Below are 22,067 nucleotides of genomic sequence, written 5' to 3'. Positions count from 1 at the left end.
AACGAAAGGCCCCACTGCCTCTAGTGAATGAATTATCTAAGTTTAATAACTGCGCTGTGTCCCTGCTTATGTGTCACAGAACGTGAGGGTAGCAGAGTTATTATAACTCTTGGAGAGCAGGTATTTTTTTTCCCAATTAAGGAAAGCAAATGGCGAACCCAGCAGTAAACCGTAGCTGGCTGCGTATGATTTAGCAATGTTTTTCACGCAGCTCACACGTCTCCACAGGCGTAAGGACGGACACAGGCTGGACAAATAGATTTCTTTTCAGTTTTTTCCCACCAACAGGCAGCACTGCGTATATTCAATGAACCTGCGAAGTTTAATAACTGCGCTGTGTCCCTGCTTATGTGTCACAGAACGTGAGGGTAGCAGAGTTATTAACTGTGGCAGAGCAGGTATTTTTTTTCCCAATTAAGGAAAGCAAATGGCGAAGCCAGCAGTAAAGCGTAGCTGGCTGCGTATGATTTAGCAATGTTTTTCACGCAGCTCACACGTCTCCACAGGCGTAAGGACGGACACAGGCTGGACAAATAGATTTCTTTTCAGTTTTTTCCCACCAACAGGCAGCACTGCGTATATTCAATGAACCTGCGAAGTTTAATAACTGCGCTGTGTCCCTGCTTATGTGTCACAGAACGTGAGGGTAGCAGAGTTATTATAACTCTTGGAGAGCAGGTATTTTTTTTCCCAATTAAGGAAAGCAAATGGCGAACCCAGCAGTAAACCGTAGCTGGCTGCGTATGATTTAGCAATGTTTTTCACGCAGCTCACACGTCTCCACAGGCGTAAGGACGGACACAGGCTGGACAAATAGATTTCTTTTCAGTTTTTTCCCACCAACAGGCAGCACTGCGTATATTCAATGAACCTGCGAAGTTTAATAACTGCGCTGTGTCCCTGCTTATGTGTCACAGAACGTGAGGGTAGCAGAGTTATTAACTGTGGCAGAGCAGGTATTTTTTTTCCCAATTAAGGAAAGCAAATGGCGAAGCCAGCAGTAAAGCGTAGCTGGCTGCGTATGATTTAGCAATGTTTTTCACGCAGCTCACACGTCTCCACAGGCGTAAGGACGGACACAGGCTGGACAAATAGATTTCTTTTCAGTTTTTTCCCACCAACAGGCAGCACTGCGTATATTCAATGAACCTGCGAAGTTTAATAACTGCGCTGTGTCCCTGCTTATGTGTCACAGAACGTGAGGGTAGCAGAGTTATTATAACTCTTGGAGAGCAGGTATTTTTTTTCCCAATTAAGGAAAGCAAATGGCGAACCCAGCAGTAAACCGTAGCTGGCTGCGTATGATTTAGCAATGTTTTTCACGCAGCTCACACGTCTCCACAGGCGTAAGGACGGACACAGGCTGGACAAATAGATTTCTTTTCAGTTTTTTCCCACCAACAGGCAGCACTGCGTATATTCAATGAACCTGCGAAGTTTAATAACTGCGCTGTGTCCCTGCTTATGTGTCACAGAACGTGAGGGTAGCAGAGTTATTATAACTCTTGGAGAGCAGGTATTTTTTTTCCCAATTAAGGAAAGCAAATGGCGAACCCAGCAGTAAAGCGTAGCTGGCTGCGTATGATTTAGCAATGTTTTTCACGCAGCTCACACGTCTCCACAGGCGTAAGGACGGACACAGGCTGGACAAATAGATTTCTTTTCAGTTTTTTCCCACCAACAGGCAGCACTGCGTATATTCAATGAACCTGAGAAGTTTAATAACTGCGCTGTGTCCCTGCTTATGTGTCACAGAACGTGAGGGTAGCAGAGTTATTAACTGTGGCAGAGCAGGTATTTTTTTTCCCAATTAAGGAAAGCAAATGGCGAAGCCAGCAGTAAAGCGTAGCTGGGTGCGTATGATTTAGCAATGTTTTTCACGCAGCTCACACGTGTCCACAGGCGTTAGGACGGACAGAGGCTGGACAAATAGATTTGTTTTCAGGTTTTTCCCACCAACAGGCAGCACTGCGTATATTCTATGAATAATAACTGTGTTGTGGCCCTGCCTATACAATTCTTTCCCTGCAGTATCAATGGAGGGTGGAATGCTCTGCAGAGGCGATTTTGAGAAGCCCAAAAAAAATGCAGCACAGCCAACAGCAGCCTGGACAGTACTGCACACGGATAAATATGGCCCTAGAAAGGACCGTTGAGGTTCTTGAAGGCTACACTCACTCCTAACACTCTCCCTGCCTATGCAGCACTTCTGTCCCTAATGCCAGGTGCAACGGTCTGCAGAGGCGACTTTGAGAAAAAAAAAAATCCCACTGCTAACAGCAGCCAACACACAGCTATCAGTGGCCCTAATAAGGACCTTTGGGGGGTCTTGAAGCCTACACTAACTACCAATTCTTTCCCTACAGCAGCTCCGGTATAAACAGCACTGTCCCTCATCTAACTCACACCGCATCTGAGGCGAGCCGCGGGAGGGGCCGACTTTTATATTAGGCGAACACCTGATCTCGCCAGCCACTCACAGCAGGGGGGTGGTATAGGGCTTAAACGTTGCAGGGGGAAGTTGTAATGCCTTCCCTGTCTTTCAATTGGCCAGAAAAGCGCGCTAACGTCTCAGGGAAGGAAGTGAAAGTAACCAGAACACCGCATGGTGTTCGTCACGAATAACGAACATCCCGAACACCCTAATATTCGCACGAATATCAAGCTCGGACGAACGCGTTCGCTCATCTCTAATAAAGAACCCACCCTCAGGTGGAGATACAAGTGGCTTGAGCCAATTGGAATTCAGAGTAGGCGCGTTATCAATTAATTTTATGGTCTCTGCAAATATCTAGTTTGATAGCTATTTTATACAGCGCAATTAGATAGATAAGGTTATCATCCTCCAGATATAGTACAAGTGATGGTCATACGTACTCCGGGCCATTCTGATCGCCCGCCAAATGTGAGAAAAGGGTTAAGATACCAGTAGGGAAAACACAACACTCTGTATTCACCAAGGAGACGCCAATCAGTGATGAATCACGTGGCAACCTCCCCCATGACGAGTCAAACCACCTAGACTGCATCACCACGGGGCCTGCCTGCATCGGGCGTCTGTCATACCCAGGCAACCACTAATCGTGTGACTGTCAGTCATGTGAATTCCCGACATAGCGTCATTGCAGTACAGGGCGGTCCTCCCGGCATCTGTTCACCAGTGGGATTATAGAGAGGCTGAGTGTGTCCACTCTGTTGCTAGATGATCGCGAGTCACGTGACTACCACCCCCCCAGGTGACGTGACAGTCGGTCACGTGATCGCTCAATGCTGTATTATAGTCATGCAAGAAGGTAGCAGAATCCATAAAATCAAAAAGTTAATATAGTAAATAGTAAATCAATACTCAAATCTGTTTTCATCAATGTGTAATAAATCGCTCATCTGATGTTTTTATGATAGAAAGAATCGCGCTTCTTTTCCTAGTCGCTTATAAAATCATAATTCAAAAAGAACTATTAATGAGTATTTCTATTGGACGCCAGTTATACTTGATGCTGGAGAATAATCTGCCAATGGCCCCCTGCACATGAGCGGAAATTCCGCGGCGGGATTTCCCGCAGAATTTCCGCTGCTGGAAGCCTGCATAGGATTGCGTTAACAAACGCAATCCTATGCAGACGGCCGCGATTTGGCCACGCAAAATATTACTCACCCGCCGCCGGCTCTGGTCTGCGCATGCGCCAGCTGCCCGGCAAGCGGGCGCGGGTGAGTACGCGCTGATCCCTGCAGGCGCTCGGCTCATGTCCCGCGGTGATAATTCTCGCCGCCGGATCCGACCCGCCCGTCTGCAAGTGGCCATCTCTTTCGACGTCCTGAGTATTGCCAATCAACCTTACGTGACTAAGGGACAATTTACAGCCCCGGCAAACATTAGATGGTGACCACGGCCATAACAACACCAGGGCACCAAGGCATAAAGTGATTTTATCTGATACTTAACGTGTACTTACAGGAAGCAATTAAATAGCACATTCTCATTCATTCCAGATGGATTGACTGAGTTCAGCCTAAAAATCCAAGCTGGTTCCTTCTGAAGGAGTCATTGTTCTATATCTCCTTTATGAATATTAGTTCTCATAACCTCTATGCCTTGAAATTTAATAGCCTCTGGATTCCCGTTGTGTTTGTTCCAAATAGGGTTCGCCAAAGGTGTATTTTCCCATATTTTCTACATATATTGCCGATATGGCCCAGAATCTGGTGTCTAAACTGCTTCTGTGTTTTTCCTACATAATCTAACGTGCATGAACAAGTTGCAAGGTAGATAATGTTGGATTATAAATTCGCGGGTGGAGTATAGCTTGCCTGTTGCTGCCCCTATGAAATGGGACTTTCGGTTCACAAATCCGCATGCGTCGCAATTAGAGCACAGGGACGTACAAGCTGGTTTGGTGCTCGTAAGCCAGTTGGTACTTGGCTGTATTGGTGATAGATGACTTTTCACCAGTCTGTTCCGGATATTCTTCCCCCTTCAATATGTTATTAATGGGAATTCAGGGATCATATCTTTTAAATCCCAATTGTTTTTTAGTATGTCCCAGTATTCTTTTATTATATCCCTGACTTGTTGACTGCCCGTATCGTAGGCAACGATAATCCGCAGTTCTTGTGTTGATAGTCATGGACGGGGTGTTAGTAATTCGGATCTTGATTGCGTTTTCGCACATCATTTGGCTTCGTGCACTATATCGCTGGAATATTTTCTATTCAGGAATCTGAGGAAGAGAAGGCTACTTTGCTCCATAACCAAAAAGTATTGTAAGCACTAATAGAACAGACCAGGGCATTTTCTGCAGATCCTGAGTTCTCCCACCACGAAAAAGTCTTCAGGAGAAAATTTATAAGTATATGGCGCATATAAAAGATAGAAAGCACTCACAGTTCGTCCCTGATATGCAAGATTTTCAAGAAAATTAGGCGTATAATAATACACATACTAATTTGTGTCTAAACTCACACTGTGCGGTATTCAGAAAACTGCAGTGTGATTTTTGTATAACATCACTATATTGAACTGTGTTATCTACTTGATTGGTTACAGCATGGATAATGGTGATAATTTAGCACAGCAAGTATTATTTGGTAGGTTCTCTTTAAAATACTACATGAAAAATGCATCAACATGGCACATTTTAAATCCCCTCCATGCAAAGTTTTAGAAGGCTGGAATTGCATAGATTTTTGTGTCTGTTTTTGAGCAAAAGCCAGGAGTTGATTGCACATATAAGGGAAGGACCTATACTACTTCCTATTGGATCTGCTTCTGGTTTTGGCTCAAAAAATTGCATCGCAACTAGAGATGAGCGAGCATACTCATTAAGGTCAAATACTCGAGCGAGTATCGTCCTTTCGAATATCTGCCTGCTCGTCCGCAAAGATTCAGGTGCCGGCGGAGGTGAGCGGTGGGTTGCGGGAGCGAGCAGTGGGGGGGGGGGGGAATCTCCACCCCCCCCCCCCACCATTCCCCCCACCCGCTCTTCCCCGCTGCCCCCCGATTCTTTGCGGACGAACAGGCAGATACTCTAAAGGGACGATACTCGCTCGAGTATTTGTCCTTAACGAGTATGCTCGCTCATCTCTAATCGTAACCCACAACTCAAACTGCATCAAAACGAAAAGTGTTTCCAGTCTTATCTGAATATTCTAAATGTGTGTAAATTATGATTTTAAAATAAAAATGATAAAATCCATATTTAATCCTAACAGATAATCCCATTGAGAAATCTGAGGAAAACGTCATGTTACTGCCTAATTACAAAGTAGAAGATGAAGATATCATGTGTCACCCTTCAGAAGAAAACCTCATGACCGTTCATACACATCCAGGACATCACAGTACAGACAAGAAATGTTTTACAGATCAATCAAGTTGTACTGTACATATGGGCAATCATACAGAAGAGAAACTGTTTCCATGTTCAGAATGTGGGAAATGTTTTCTGCTGAAATCAGATTTGGTTAAAGATCAGTTAATTCACATAGGAGAAAAAGCATATTCATGTTCAAGATGTAGGAAATCTTTTACAAAAAAATCAAATCTTGTTGCACATGAGAGAATTCACACAGGAGATAAACCATTTTCATGTTCAGGATGTGGAAAATGTTTTACAAATAAATCCCATCTTGTTGCACATGAAAGAGTTCACCTAGAAAAACAATTTTCATGTTTAGAATGTCGGAAATTTTTTATCCTGAAATCAGATCTTCTAAAGCATGAGAGAATTCACATAGGAGACAAGCCTTATTCATGTTTAGAATGTGGTAAATGTTTTGTTCGAAACTCCGATCTTGTTAAACATCAGAGAATTCATACAGGAGAGAAGCCATTTCCATGTTCAGAGTGTGGGAAATGTTTTCAGCACAAATCGGATCTTGATAAGCATGAGAGAATTCATACTGGAGAGAGGCCATATTTATGTTCGGAATGTGGGAAATGTTTTACAGAAAAATCAACTCTTGTTATACATCAGAGAGTTCACACTGGAGAGAGGCCATATTTGTGTTTAGAATGTGGGAAATGTTTTATGCAAAAATCAGATCTTGTTAGACACCGGAAAATTCACACAGGAGAGAAACCATTTCCATGTTTAGAATGTGGAAAACATTTTAAACAGAAATCAGACCTTGTTAAGCATGAACGAATTCACACAGGAGAGAAGCCATATTCATGTTTAGAATGTGGGAAATGTTTTACAGAAAAATCAAGCCTTGTTATACATCAGAGAATTCACACAGGAGAAAAACCATTTCAATGTTCAGGATGTGGGAAATGTTTTACAAATAAAACACATCTTGTTACACATGAGAGAGGTCACAAAGGGGAGAAGCCATATTCATGTTCAGAATGTGGAAAATGTTTTCCTACTACTACCAAATGTAGGTATCATCAGAGACGTCACATAGTGGAGAAGCAGTTTTGATGCTCTATATGTGGAAAATATTTCACAAGGATATCTAATTCTTCAAAGTACCATACTGTCTGGAATGTGGAAAATGCTAAAGAAGATTTTTTTTTGTTATTCACAGACATTAAACAGCCTGTAAAAGTTTATTTTGTGTGTGTGTAATTAGCTTAGAGCTTTCAGAAATCCAAAGTTTTCGTTTCCTGAGGTCAACTGTGACCAGGATCTAGCAGGATATAGCAAAAAAAGAAGAGACACCTTTACTTTCAAAGCAGTAAATCACCATGCATCTTTTTTTAATTATTGTATTCATAAATCACCCACCACAGGAGAATTCTGAGTGACATAATGAAAAAGTAAGGACACCCCATGTAAACTTTTTTTTATTTTAAACATATAGCAACATAATTTGTGAGGCTCACTCTATTATCTTGCAGTGTTGAGCTTGAGTATATGTAGACATTCATTGAAACAGTATGCAAACAATTCACAGATATGCAGTTCTCTTATGTTTTTGCCTATTTTGGCAAAAACTACCTTCAACAAGAATTTAATATTCTAAAGCCATATTAGCACTTGCATATATTGGTCAGTATTTAGTATCAGTATTTGTATGACCAATCTCTGAGTAGGTCTAAAACCTTAAATTTGTGCACATTTTTCCATTATACTTTACTACATTTTTGTTGCACTTCCAGTTTTGGCTTACAAATACGATATTGACTTAGTTACACAAATGTGAATAAATGGGGCATTACTATTTAATAATCTCTTCTTTGTGAGATTTCTTTTTTCACTTTTACCCTGGGCAGTCCCAAGCCATAACATTTCCACCAACCATTCTCAAGTCAGTATCATGCTTTTCTGGTGAAATGTTGTCCTTCATTTTTGACAAACATGTCTTCTGATCCTGTGGCCAAATAACTCCACTTACTACTACTTTCCTTAACTCCCCCATCCATCTTTAACATTACAGGAAGTACATTTACGTCCTGGAAGTAAGGTGTTTATATGGAGGGTGATCAGAGGTTGATCCCGCTCCATACAATGCTGGTGCCCGCTGTTTCTTACAGCCGACCCCTGCCCACAACAGCGCCACTAATTGGAGATATTAACCCTTTAAATGCTGCCATCAATTCTAGCGATGAGATTGCAGTGTGCTGTGCAGTTGCCATGGCACCTATGGTCCCAATATGGCAGCTGCATGAAGATTGAAGATGGCAGCTGCAGGAAGATTGAGCCTTTCCCAGAGCTGCAGCAGTGCCCGAACTGAGGCAACAGACACCATCACTGCTGCCCACAAGAGTTAGTGGGTGGCTCTCAATAAAGGTACTTCAGGCCAGTGGACTGTTGGTTGGAAGTGCGCCAGTCAGGCAGCCAGGCAAGACATGGGCTTCAGGAGGTGAGTCTGAGAGGCAGAGGCGTAACTTGAAGCTTCTGGGCCCCAATGCAAAATCTGTAACAGGGCCCATAACTATAATGCTTTTTTCATAGTACTGGGCTCCCAATAGGGAAAAGAGAGGCCTTAGGGGCCCCCTAAGGCTCCTGGGCCCGGGTGCAACCACATCCCCTGCACCCCCTATAGTTATGCCCCTGCTGAGAGGTATAACTCACCCCTCAAAATGTTTTGCTCCACTCCAAGATTGTAATTGGGAAGGGCAGGTACAATTCTAAGCCCAAAATCTTGCAGGATAAAGGGGATAAGCAGGGTCTATCAGAGCTCCTCTGTTATGCGTCCTCTCTCAAATCCAGCCAAGTCACCTTGCCCTCTTTTTAGAGGGCCAAGGCTTGCTTCCTAATCTTGTCACCTACCAATAACCAGTCATTCCCTGCTGTATTAGGCATCCTTACCTCATGGAGGATGCCTAAGCAATTAATTTTTCATTAGCCATTGTGAAAAAGACTCAGTTTGCGCTCATTCCTAGTTCTGGCCCATGCCTGATTAATGACCATTTTGACTTCTGTGCTTCCTGAGTTTTGCTCTATATATCACTATTGCTTGCCCTGACCTACAGTATGGACCTCATTTATGTGTGGTGCAGAGTGTTAAGGCAGCAGAATGCAGTCCTAAGCTCTCACTCACGACCTGAAGGTTGCGGATTCAATCCCCGCCTGTTTCAGGTAGCTGGCTCAAGGTTGACTTAGCCCTTAATCCTTCCAAGGTCAGTAAGATGAGTACCCAGCAGGAGAGTAATTGCCCTTCCCCACTTATCATTTATGACCCGTACTGCCAGCCCTGAATCTAGCTTATCTGTCCACTATGGGCAAGTTCAGACATTCAGGTACTGAGCCTCAGCCCAGTGCAGCATCAGCAGCCACATTATGGAGCTATCAGTGTGTGTAATTGTAGCAGGGCAGGAGGGTTTGTGTCATGGTGGCTACAGTCTATAACTCCCACCGGGCTGCACTACAGAGAATGATGGGTTATATGTTTGTCTCTGCTCCTGGGGATGGTATTGTGTTTTTTGATCCCCCAATGAGAAGTAGCTCAGATGACAAACAGGGTGACTGTCCATACAGGCCATTTCAATACGTCCAGGCTCAAAGTTTGTGACTGGAGATACTACTGATTAGTTGAGAGTATAGACAAGTACTGTAAGTATTATTGCAGATTAAAGGCTACTCTATTCCTCTGCATTAAACTCTCTGATCCTCTAGTCACCAACTCCACTAAAAACACCTCTTCAGTCCGTTTAAAAGGAAAAACAACGCAGAATCATCACAGTAATAAACAGTTTTGTGACACTACTTTCAGAGAATTCTATTAACATTTACTAGTGACGAGTCTAAGTCAATACCTAATGGCTTGGGACCTTGCAACAGAGATGGTATCCCATTTGGAGTGGTCAAGCATGAAAACCAGGATTCTCCAGATGCTGCCATCTAAGATAGCCTAAAGCCAAATCGGTTTATGGTAATGTGGATCCACATCCATCTGCTTGAAAGATGCCTTTAGAGAAACAGAAACAGGGGCTGTGACAATAGGGTACGTTGCAAATGGGAAGATTGACCAATACCTCTGCAACACCACATATTGGAAGGTAGCATTCCTGCAAGTCAATGTCAGACTTTTTAAACAAGCCCTGTAACAATGACTGGGAAGTGTGAAATTGTGAGCCAAAGCCAGAATAATCATAAACAGACAGCTGTTTCGGGGTGATAGTGTAGTGGCAAGGAGGGTCCTCCAGAATAGTTACACTTACATTTGTCCTGTCACACCCATCTATGTGCTGCCATGAGGCATAGAAGGTGCTATACATCAGAGAAACCTTGTTTCCCCCTTCTTCCTAACCTTGAATCTTAGAGCTGGCAGTAGCTGGTTGCCTATTGGCTGAATGCCATGCCTCCACTGATTGGTGGGAGAGTCCAGAGTGGGAAACATTAGTATGGGTCTCTATGCAGAGGGGAGGGGGGAGAGAAGAAAGTGTGGGAGGAGAGAGGAAGTGAAGTAGGAGTTAGCATGGAGTCATAAGGAGAGTCTGCTGCAAGTCGTCATCGGAGGTGTGTGTCAGGAGTGCAGCCGAGCGTGTAGTGATTCAGCAAGCCTTCAAGGGAAGTGAGGTCCTTTCCGCTCCCCTCTCATGCCAGCAGTAAGGAGAACAGAGTTGGAGGTCATCGTTCCACTAAAACAGTGGAGTTAAACCACCCAGTGAATTCAAAGCCTGGAATAGCAGAGCACCGTTTCTGTCATTGTTGGGAGACATTGCAGAGCCACCAGTGCCAACCATCTTGCAATCCTCATGGTCTCCCCCACTTTGGCGCGCTCAGCTCGGCCATTGCAATAGTGTCTAATCAGTTTGCAGCACGTTTCTGGCTTGTCTAGGACCGTTCAGATGGTGAAATCCATGTCGGAAAAATCCACCACAGAATTGCCTCATAAGGCATGGCAGAAAACTGAAACTGAAGTGTGGATTTCTGCTGCATATTTTCACATGCATTTGGCATGGACCTGCATACAATTAGGACCTTTCATTTGAGCAAAAATCACTATCACTGTGTAGAACTAGTATCTGACTTTTATATGTTGACATCATTATTTACAAGTACACTAGAGCTGAGCTCTTGTATCTAAGCCTACCGTATCTAAATGTCTTAATTTCCAAATATTTTTTTAGGGGGCAGAGAGATGAATAGAGGGGCAAATTTTAGCTTTGTTATGGCCCCATAAATTCCTTGTATGCCCCTGATGATTGTAGGTCATGAGTAGCCTCTGAGTCAGTTGTGCTTTTATATGATGCCTCACACGCTAGTGCCCCAATATGGGTGGGTGTCTGTGGCTGGTAGGTCTATCATCATCCTGCAACACATCTGCCTTGCCGTTGTGAGATCCCAGGCTCTAATCCCCATCAAGGTCAGATTCACGCTGAGAACTCCAGCAGTGCCAAGCCAACACACCTGTCCTTACTGCTCCAAGTAGAAAGCCAATATTTTGTTGATTTTTGCTAAAAATCAGATGGGGATGATCTGATCCGATTTAGCCAAATCGGCCCAATTCTACTGCTCAGCAGATCACAATGAGTAACACTACTTATGATTGTCTTCTATCCCTGTATGTTTCTTTCTGGGATCCTTACATACTTTTTTGTTAACTTACCACCATAGAAGAGTCTTACTGCTTCTCCTTCCTGAAACATCAACTTGGGGGTATAATGGGTGGTATGCTATATGTTAGCTGAGGAGTACTATAGGGTAAAACAAAAGGGGTTCAAATAAATAAAATCAGCATTCAACGGATACATTTAAAAAAATCTTCAACACAAAGACCTTGCTTTCTTAAGTGATTAGTATCTATGAGCAACTGCCTGTTTACTGTAAATGGAGGTGGGCGGCTGGTAGCGATCTCTGGCCTGATCCACCTCCATTCACTGAATGATTACCATTTCACATGTGAACGATAATCATTGGGACGACTGTAGGCCCCCTAAATCATCGCATGTAAATGGACCCTTAAACACAATATCTCAATAAACATTCCCTCTTGGAACACTCTGCACCTTTTCTAGCTCTTCCTCCTTTCTCCAGTTTGGGAAACCTCACTGGAAAAATGTTGTCCGGGAACAGTAGGGGTGGCCTCACTTACGGAAGATTTCCTTGGGCCTTTCCCTTCCTGGTCCCAAAATACTAGAGTCTTTATCACCACCTCTTGGAATTCCAGGAATGTTCACCACTAGCCTGAACATTGGAATAACATGTAAGTATAGTACTGTGTAATGCCATCTATAGTATGTGCACAGCCAGCTTCTTGAAATACACCTTCAATTTCTGCATGGCCCTGTATGACTTCAGCACATGATCCAACAGATCAACCCCTTCTATGTACTTATTGTACTCTTAGATACCTACTGGTACAGCGGTAGCCAGGCCAGAGAGCCAGGCACATGACCTCCTGAGATCCAAGCTATCGAGATTACAGATGGAGATACAAGTGCAAAAATGGCATCTGCCTCTGCTGGATAGCGTAGGTGGCAGGCTCCCCTGGCAACGAGCAGTAAACAACTAAAAGGAACAATAAAGAATATCAGGGATACAGGCCATTTATCTAATAAATAGGTGCTTTATTTTCATATTTAGAACAAACTGGAATGAGATTTCCTGGATAGGACAACCCCTTTAAGGATGTCGTCTAGTTTGGTACTTAATTCAAAGCTATAACTTTTTTTTAATTTTCCATCGATGCAGCCATATCATGGCTTAATTTTTTGTAGGGTGAGTTGCAATTATTGGTACCATATTGAATGCACACAACTTTTTGCTCACTTTATATTATGTTTTTGGGAGGTGAAACGAACAAAAGACAACAGTTTTGCTTAGTTTTGTTTAGTTTTTTTTTACAACATTTACCATTTGAGACAAATAATTTGCTTATTTCATTGTATGGGTTGTTACTAGAGATGAGCGAGCACCAAAATGCTCGGGTGCTCGTTACTCGAGACGAACTTTTCGCAATGCTCGAGGGTTCGTTTCGAATAACGAACCCCATTGAAGTCAATGGGCGACCCGAGCATTTTTGTATATTGCCGATGCTCGCTAAGGTTTTCGTTTGTGAAAATCTGGGCAATTCAACAAAGTGATGGGAACGACACAGCAACGGATAGGGCAGGCGAGGGGCTACATGTTGGGCTGCATCTCAAGTTCACAGGTCCCACTATTAAGCCACAACAGCGGCAAGAGTGGGCCCCCCCCTCCCAACAACTTTTACTTCTGAAAAGCCCTCATTAGCAATGCATAACTTTGCTAAGCACCACACTACCTCCAACAAAGCACAATCACTGCCTGCATGACACTCCGCTGCCACTTCTCCTGGGTAACATGCTGCCCAACCCCCCCCCCCCACGAACCAGTGTCCACAGCGCATACCAAACTGTCCCTGCCCAGCCTTCAGCTGCCCTCATGCCACGCCACCCTCATGTCTATTTATAAGTGCGTCTGCCAGAGGAACCGCAGGCACACACTGCAGAGGGTTGGCACGGCTAGGCAGCGACCCTCTTTAAAAGCGGCGGGGCGATAGTCCACAATGCTGTACAGAAGCAATGAGAAATCCAATCCTGTGCCACCTCCATCTGGAGCTGCACACATGGGCATAGCAATGGGGAACCTATGTGCCACACACTATTCATTCTGTCAAGGTGTCTGCATGCCCCAGTCAGACCGCGGTTTTTTATAAATAGTCACAGGCAGGTACAACTCCGCAATGGGAATTCCGTGTGCACCCACAGCATGGGTGGCTCCCTGGAACCCACCGGTGGTACATAAATGTATCCCATTGCATTGCCCATCACAGCTGAGGTAATGTCGTGCTTAATGCAGGTGGGCTTCGGCCCACACTGCATGCCCCAGTCAGACTGGGGTTCTTTAGAAGTAGACACATGCAGTTACAACTCCGTGTGGACCAACAGCATGGGTGGGTGCCAGGAAGCCACCGGCGGTACATAAATATATCCCATTGCATTGCCCATCACAGCTGAGGTAATGTCATGTTTAATGCAGGTGGGCTTCGGCCCACACTGCATGCCCCAGTCAGACCGGGGTTCTTTAGAAGTGAACACATGCAGTTACAACTCCCTGTGGACCCACAGCATGGGTGGGTGCCAGGAAGCCACCGGCGGTACATTAATATATCCCATTGCATTGCCCATCACAGCTGAGGTAATAATGTCATGTTTTATGCAGGTGGGCTTCGGCCCACACTGCATGCCCCAGTCAGACCGGGGTTCTTTAGAAGTGGACACATGCAGTTACAACTCCCTGTGGACGCACGGCATGGGTGGCTCCCTGGAACCCACCGGCGGTACATAAATGTATCCCATTGCATTGCCCATCACAGCTGAGGTAATGTCGTGCTTAATGCAGGTGGGCTTCGGCCCACACTGCATGCCACAGTCAGACCGGGGTTCTTTAGAAGTGGACACATGCAGTTACAACTCCCTGTGGACGCACGGCATGGGTGGCTCCCTGGAACCCACCGGCGGTACATAAATGTATCCCATTGCATTGCCCATCACAGCTGAGGTAATGTCGTGCTTAATGCAGGTGGGCTTCGGCCCACACTGCATGCCCCAGTCAGACCAGGGTTCTTTAGAAGTGGACACATGCAGTTACAACTCCCTGTGGACCCACGGCATGGGTGGCTCCCTGGAACCCACCGGCGGTACATAAATGTATCCCATTGCATTGCCCATCACAGCTGAGGTAATGTCGTGCTTAATGCAGGTGGGCTTCGGCCCACACTGCATGCCCCAGTCAGAATGGGGTTCTTTAGAAGTGGACACATGCAGTTACAACTCCCTGTGGACCCACAGCATGGGTGGGTGCCAGGAAGCCACCGGCGGTACATTAATATATCCCATTGCAGTGCCCAACACAGCTGATGTTACGTCAGCTGTAATGCAGGTGGGCAAAAAATTAATTGGATTACACTGTAGGCGAGGGCCCCAAAAAATTGGTGTACCAACAGTAGTAATGTACCTGAGAAAAATTGCCCATGCCCAACCAAGAGGGCAGGTGAAACCCATTAATCGCTTTGGTTAATGTGGCTTAATTGGTAACTAGGCCTGGAGGCAGCCCAGTAAAAATTAAAATTGGTTGAGGTGAAAGTTTCAACTCTTTAATGAGCATTGAAACGTATAAAAATTGTTTAGAAAAATTATATGACTGAGCCTTGTGGGCCTATGAAAAATTGCCCGTTCGGCGTGATTATGTGAGGTTTCAGGAGGAGGAGGAGGAATATTATACACAGATAGATGTAGCAAAAAGGTCCCCGTTTTGGATGGTGATAGAGAACGATGCTTCCATCCGCGGGTGCAGCCTACGTATTGTTTAGGTATCGCTGCTGTCCGCTGGTGGAGAAGAGAAGTCTGGGGAAATCCAGGCTTTGTTCATCTTGATGAGTGTAAGCCTGTCGGCACTGTCGGTTGACAGGTGGGTACGCTTATCCGTGATGATTCCCCCAGCCACACTAAACACGCTCTCTGACAAGACGCTAGCCGCAGGACAAGCAAGCACCTCCAGGGCATACAGCGCGAGTTCAGGCCACGTGTCCAGCTTCCACACCCAGTAGTTGTAGGGGGCAGAGACGTCACCGAGGACGGTCGTGCGATCGGCTACGTATTCCCTCACCATCCTTTTACAGTGCTCCCGCCAACTCAGCCTTGACTGGGGACCGGTGACACAGTCTTGCTGGGGAGCCAGAAAGCTGGCAAAGGCCTTGGAGAATGGTCCCCTGCCTGCGCTGTACATGCTGCCTGATCTCTGCGCCTCCCCTGCTACCTGGGCCGCGGAAATGTGCCTTCGGCCACTAGCGCTGTCGGATGGGAAGTTTACCATCAGTTTGTCCACCAGCGCCCTGTGGTATAGCATCATTCTCGAACCCCTTTCCTCTTCGAGAATGAGAGTGGAAAGGCTCTCCTTATACCGTGGGTCGAGCAGTGTGTACACCCAGTAATCAGTAGTGGCCAGAATGCGTGTAACGCGAGGGTCACGAGAAAGGCATCCTAACATGAAGTCAGCCATGTGTGCCAGGGTACCTGTACGCAACACATGGCTGTCCTCACTCGGAAGATCACTTTCAGGATCCTCCTCCTCCTCCTCCTCCTCTGGACATACACGCTGAAAGGATGACAGGCAACCTGCATCTGTACCCTCAGCAATGGGCCAAGCTGTCTCTTCCCCCTCCTCCTCATGCTCCTCCCCCTCCTCCTCCTCCTCCTCCTCTGGCCATACACGCTGAAAGGATGACAGGCAAGCAGCATCTGTCCCCTCAGCAGTGGGCCAAGCTGTCTCTTCCCCATCCTCCTCATGCTCCTCCCCCTCCTCCTCAACGCGCTGAGATATAGACATGTGGGTGCTCTGACTATCCAGCGACATACTGGCTTCCCCTGCCTCCGTTTCCGATTCCAAAACATCTGCCTTTATGCTTTGCAGGGAACTTCTCAAGAGGCATAGCAGAGGAATGGTGATGCTAATGATTGCAGCATCCCCGCTCAGCATCTGGGTAGACTCCTCAAAGTTTCCAAGGACCTGGCAGATGGCTGCCAACCAGGCCCACTCTTCTGTAAATAATTGAGGAGGCTGACTCCCACTACGCCGCCCGTGTTGGAGTTGGTATTCCGCAATAGCTCTACGCTGCTCATAGAGCCTGGCCAACATGTGGAGCGTAGAGTTCCACTGTGTGGGCACGTCGCACAGCAGTCGGTGCACTGGCAGATTAAACCGATGTTGCAGTTTCCGCAGAGTGGCAGCGTGCGTGTGGGACTTGCGGAAATGTGCGCAGAGCTGGCGCACCTTTCCGAGCAGGTATGACAAGTGTGGGTAGCTTTTCAGAAAGCGCTGAACCACCAAATTAAAGACATGGGCCAGGCATGGCACGTGCGTGAGGCTGCCGAGCTGCAGAGCCGCCACCAGGTTACGGCCGTTGTCACACACGACCATGCCCGGTTGGAGGCTCAGCGGTGCAAGCCAGCGGTCGGTCTGCTCTGTCAGACCCTGCAGCAGTTCGTGGGCCGTGTGCCTCTTATCTCCTAAGCTGAGTAGCTTCAGCACGGCCTGCTGATGCTTGCCCACCGCTGAGCTGCCATGCCGCGCGACACCGACTGCTGGCGACGTGCTGCTGCTGACACATCTTGATTGCGAGACAGACGTTGCGTAGGAGGAGGAGGAGGAGGGTGGTTTAGTGGAGGAAGCATACACCGCCGCAGCTAGCACCACCGAGCTGGGGCACGCAATTCGGGGGGTGGGTAGGACGTGAGCGGTCCCAGGCTCTGACTCTGTCCCAGCCTCCACTAAATTCACCCAATGTGCTGTCAGGGAGATATAGTGGCCCTGCCCGCAAGTACTTGTCCACGTGTCTGTAGTTAAGTGGACCTTGGCAGTAACCGCGTTCGCTCATCTCTAGTTGTTACAGATGCAACAATACTAATTATTAGAGATGAGCGAACGTACTCGTCCGAGCTTGATACTCGTTCGAGTATTAGCGTGTTCGAGATGCTCATTACTAGAGACGAGTACCACGTGATGTTCGAGTTACTTTCACTTTCATCTCTGAGACGTTAGCGCACTTTTCTGGCCAATAGAAAGACAGGGAAGGCATTACAACTTCCTCCTGCGACGTTCAAGCCCTATACCACCCCCCTGCAGTGAGTGGCTGGCGAGATCAGGTGTCACCCGAGTATATAAATCGGGCCCTCCCGCGGCTCGCCACAGATGCATTCTGACAGAGATCAGGGACAGTGCTGCTGGTGCCGGAGCTGCTATAGGGAGAGCGTTAGGAGTTATTTTAGTCTTCAAGAACCCCAACGGTCCTTCTTAGGGCCACATCTGACCGTGTGCAGTACTGTTAAGGCTGCTTTTAGCAGTGTTGCACAATTTTTTTTGGACAGCCATTATCTGCTATTTATCCTTCTCTGCAGAAGTATCGCATCCTGGTGTATAGTGGGGATGCAGACATGGCCGTCAACTTTCTGGGCATTGAATGGTTTGTGAATGGACTCGACTTGGAGGTAAGCAGACTTAAGTGATCATGTAGGATACTGTATTAAACATTTTCTGCATCTTTCATACAAGTTTTATATCTGCTACTCAGTAATTCTTTGTGGTTTGTATTCACTTCTGTATGTACAGCCGGTGGGTTCCAGGGAGCCACCCATGCTGTCGGTCCACACGGAGTTGTAACTGCATGTGTCCACTTCTAAAGAACCCCAGTCTGACTGGGGCATGCAGACACATTGACAGAATGAATAGTGTGTGGCACATAGGTTCCCCATTGCTATGCCCAAGTGTGCAGCTCCTGATGGCGGTGGCACAGGATTATATTTCTCATTGCTTCTGTACAGCATTGTGGGCTATCGCCCCGCCCCTTTTAAAGAGGGTCGCTGCCTAGCCGTGCCAACCCACTGCAGTGTGTGCCTGCAGTTCCTCCTCATGGCAGACGCACTTTTAAATAGACATGAGGGTGGTGTGGCATGAGGGCAGCTGAAGGCTGCGCAGGGACACTTTGGTGTGCGCTGTGGACACTGCGTCGGGCGGGGGGGGGGGGGGGGGTGGCAGCATGTAACCCCGGAGAAGTGGCAGCGGAGTGTCATGCAGGCAGTGATTGTGCTTTGTTGGAGGTAGTGTGGTGCTTAGCTAAGGTATGCATTGCTAATGAGGGCTTTTCAGAAGTAAAAGTTGTTGGGGGGGGGCCCACTCTTGCCGCTATTGTGGCTTAATAGTGGGACCTGGGAACTTGAGATGCAGCCCAACATGTAGCCCCTCGCCTGCCCTATCCGTTGCTGTGTCGTTCCCATCACTTTCTTGAATTTCCCAGATTTTCACAAATGAAAACCTTAGCGGAGCATAGGTCCCATACAAAAATGCTCGGGTCGCCCATTGACTTCAATGGGGTTCGTTACTCGAAACGAACCCTCGAGCATCGCAATAATTTCGTCCCGAGTGACGAGCACCCGAGCATTTTGGTGCTCGCTCATCTCTACTAATTATGTTCTTCTGCTTACACTATAGCTCATCAAACCCAGTGCACCACCCAAATTCTTGAGTCTTCGAAAATGAACAAAAGAAGCTAGTTTGTGATGAATATGGATTTATTCAGGCACAATGGGTGCCTAGTAGAGATGAGCGAGCATACTCGATAAGGCAAACTATTCGAGCGAGTAGTGGCTTATTCGAGTACCTGCCTGCTCGTCTCTAAAGATTCGGCTGCCAGCGCGGGTGAGAGGTGAGTTGCGGCGGTGAGCAGGGGGAGGCGGGGGGGAGAGAGGGAAAGAGCGATCTCCCCTCCGTTCCTCCCCGCTCTCCCCCGCCGCTCCCCGCCCCCTGCATGCACCTGAATCTTTAGAGACGAGCGGGCAGGTACTCAAATATGGCACTACTCGCTCGAGTAGTTTGCCTTATCGAGTATGCTCGCTCATCTCTAGTGCCTGGTAGCGAGTACCTGCCCGCTCGGAAGAAAAGATTCGTGTATCGGCGGAGGGCGGGGAGTGGCGGGAGAGAGCATAAGGGAACAGAGGGGAGATCTCTCTCTCCCTCTTTCCCCCCGGCTCCCCCATGCTCACTCCCGCAACTCACCGCTCACCCGCGCCAGCACCCAAATCTTTTCTTCCGAGCGGGCAGGTATTCGCTAAGGACAATACTCGCTCGAGTAATTGTCCTTAGCGAGTATGCTCGCTCATCTCTAGTGCCTAGTGACATAATGCTTGCTAAAAGTCCTGGGTAACTCAGCATATCATATGAGGCCATGGCAGAATGTAAGCTGGTAATATGGGGAGGCATTTTTTATTCTTTATAGTCTGTTGTCTGCCTTGTCTCATTGATTGGCTCCTGATTACCTTTTGTATATTTTAATCAGGTATATTGTATATGTATTGTTGACTGACATGTTTTTATTAGTTTTCTTTAGATAAAGGACGCTGTTGTCCAAAACGTTGTTACACTATGTCTAAGAAATTAATCATTAAATTATAAATGGAACCTTTTTTATGTGTGGTTTGGAATGTAAAAAACAATGCTGTGCATTCTAAGTCCAGAAGTCTGTGGTGCGATTGTGTTTTTGAGATCATACATTGACTTCTAAAGGCCCATTTACACAGATCGATCATTTTGCATAAACTATTGAGTAGCTACTCAGCTACTTAGTAGAAATTAGGTGTGCAAATGAAGCCTTAGCTGAAAGCAGTTAATAGCCCGAGGGCTCTTATCTGCATTCAGATCCTTTGTTCTCCAGCAGGAAACAATGCTATCAGCACTACCCATGGAGAACTGCTGATAAGGCTGAAGGATGATTTTTAGTTTGGACTGCACTTATCAATCAGCTAGCAGTGCAGAAAAGTGCACGATGGGTGCGTGTTTAGACGCAACGATTATCGCTCAAACGATCGCTTTTTAGCGATTCCTGAGCAATCATCACTCAGTGTAAAAGGGCCTTAATAGGTGGAGCTGCAGAGGCATTGTATCATCTACCATTTGCATATTCAAATTTCCCAGAGGTGCATGGATGGCATTATAAGTTTTCTTCCTCCTTCCAGACACTCTCCCCAAGGAGAAACTATACCCTTCCCCACATGTCATAGGTCTCTAACCCAGCCAAGTCAACAATCTACTGAGGAGGAGCAATAATCCTGGCTATCTCTACCTTCTGGAGAAGGCTTTGGTTTATATTCCCAGTCATTCTTACAAGGCTTGTTAAAAGGTCTGACCTTGACTTACAGGAATGCCGCCTTCTAATAGGTGGCGCTGTAGAGGTATTGTTCCATCTTCTATTTACATATATAAAAGTATCAATAAAATAATAGAGAAACAAATCAACTAATGTTACCAATTTATAATATTTTATGACTTTAGAGGTATTGGGGTTTTCTAACTTTAGTGTAGAGACTCGCAAGACAATGAAGACCCTTGATGTGGGCTGTGAGTTTACATACTTTGGCCAAAATCTCACTAATATCTCCCACTTATTATGTCTGCTGGAAGCAGTTTGTCTTTAGAATGCTGGAGGATCTTGGGGTGTCAGTACTTTGTGGGGTACATAAGGCGCGGCTCTGCCCGCTGGAGGTAATAGTATAGGGGGCACTAATAGGCGGTAAGCCTGCATGGTGCCCTACATGTAACTGTGTGACCGACACCCTGTGGAGGCCTCATCTATGTACAAGTATAGTACTAAGCCGCCTCCTTCTATGACCGATTGCTCTGTGAGGGTCCGTTCCTCAGATGTTTCCACCTGTATAACCTCCTTCATATAACATTGTTCCGTTTGCTACACACTGCTGGGAATTGGCATTTGTGTCTGTCCTTTTCTATTTGCACAGAACACATGAGCACCGTCCCCTCATGGTCTTCATCCACAGCTTCTTCCCTTCACTGTTTAGCTCCGCCCCCTTATACACTGCTCACATGATGGTGATGTCATCACAGCTCCTTCAGCCACCACTTTTCCTCCTCACTGCTGAGCTCTGCCCCTACTGATCACATGATGGTGACATCATCACAGGTCCTATTGCAGTGTAGCAGGTCCTGACTCTGCTATCAGCCAGAGGATATATATATACACATATACGGCACACTGATATCAGAGCTCTGCGTGTTACTCCGGCCGGCAGGTAAGAGACGCCGGAGGGATTTACGAGGATTTATTGCATTTTTATAGTGCAGTTTCCGTAATTTCAGTGAACCTTTGATGGTCGTGATTTTCTGAGGTGATGTCTAATACTTGGCATAATTTCCTTAATATAAGGGGTACCCTATTAATTATAAGGGATCCCGTCACATATAAGTACCTTCTGCTCTGTTGGCAGCATAGTATAGAGCCGCTGAGTTATAGTTTAGTGGGAAGAGTCCCTCCTCCTCAGTTCATAGCCTTGTGTATACAAAGAGAGCGGCCAATCACTGAGTGAGCCCGCCCACTGGACTCCTCAGCCAAGACTCAGCAGGAGTTTAAACTCCAAAGAGCGCAGTTTTTTCTTTTACATTACATTTTGAACACCACAACTTTTTAGATTTTCCATAGACAAAGCTCTGAGAAGTGATATAATTGTTGACTATTTCTCTACTATACTATATGTTAGATGGCTTTCCAGGCAGAAATGCTATTGATGAGTTATCCTCAGGATAGATTATCAATAATATTTGCTTGGTAAACACCTTCAACCCCTTTTTTCATTTTAGTTTTTTCCTCTT

General features: G+C 46.2%; 1 protein-coding gene across 1 annotated transcript in view; it reads left to right on the top strand.

Annotated features, from left to right (window-relative positions):
* Positions 1 to 22,067, top strand: part of LOC136613957 (zinc finger protein 585A-like) — a 53,956-nt gene that overhangs the window by 25,533 nt on the left and 6,356 nt on the right. The window contains exons 8-9 of the mRNA XM_066594090.1: positions 5,710 to 6,858; positions 10,365 to 10,382. Coding sequence (XP_066450187.1) covers positions 5,710 to 6,858; positions 10,365 to 10,382 — 1,167 coding nt within the window. The remainder of the gene's footprint in view (positions 1 to 5,709; positions 6,859 to 10,364; positions 10,383 to 22,067) is intronic.

This window comes from Eleutherodactylus coqui, chromosome 1 (genome assembly GCF_035609145.1).
Source record: "Eleutherodactylus coqui strain aEleCoq1 chromosome 1, aEleCoq1.hap1, whole genome shotgun sequence".
In the NCBI taxonomy this organism is placed as follows: Eukaryota; Metazoa; Chordata; class Amphibia; order Anura; family Eleutherodactylidae; genus Eleutherodactylus; species Eleutherodactylus coqui.
This window is presented reverse-complemented; position numbering and strand designations above follow the sequence as displayed.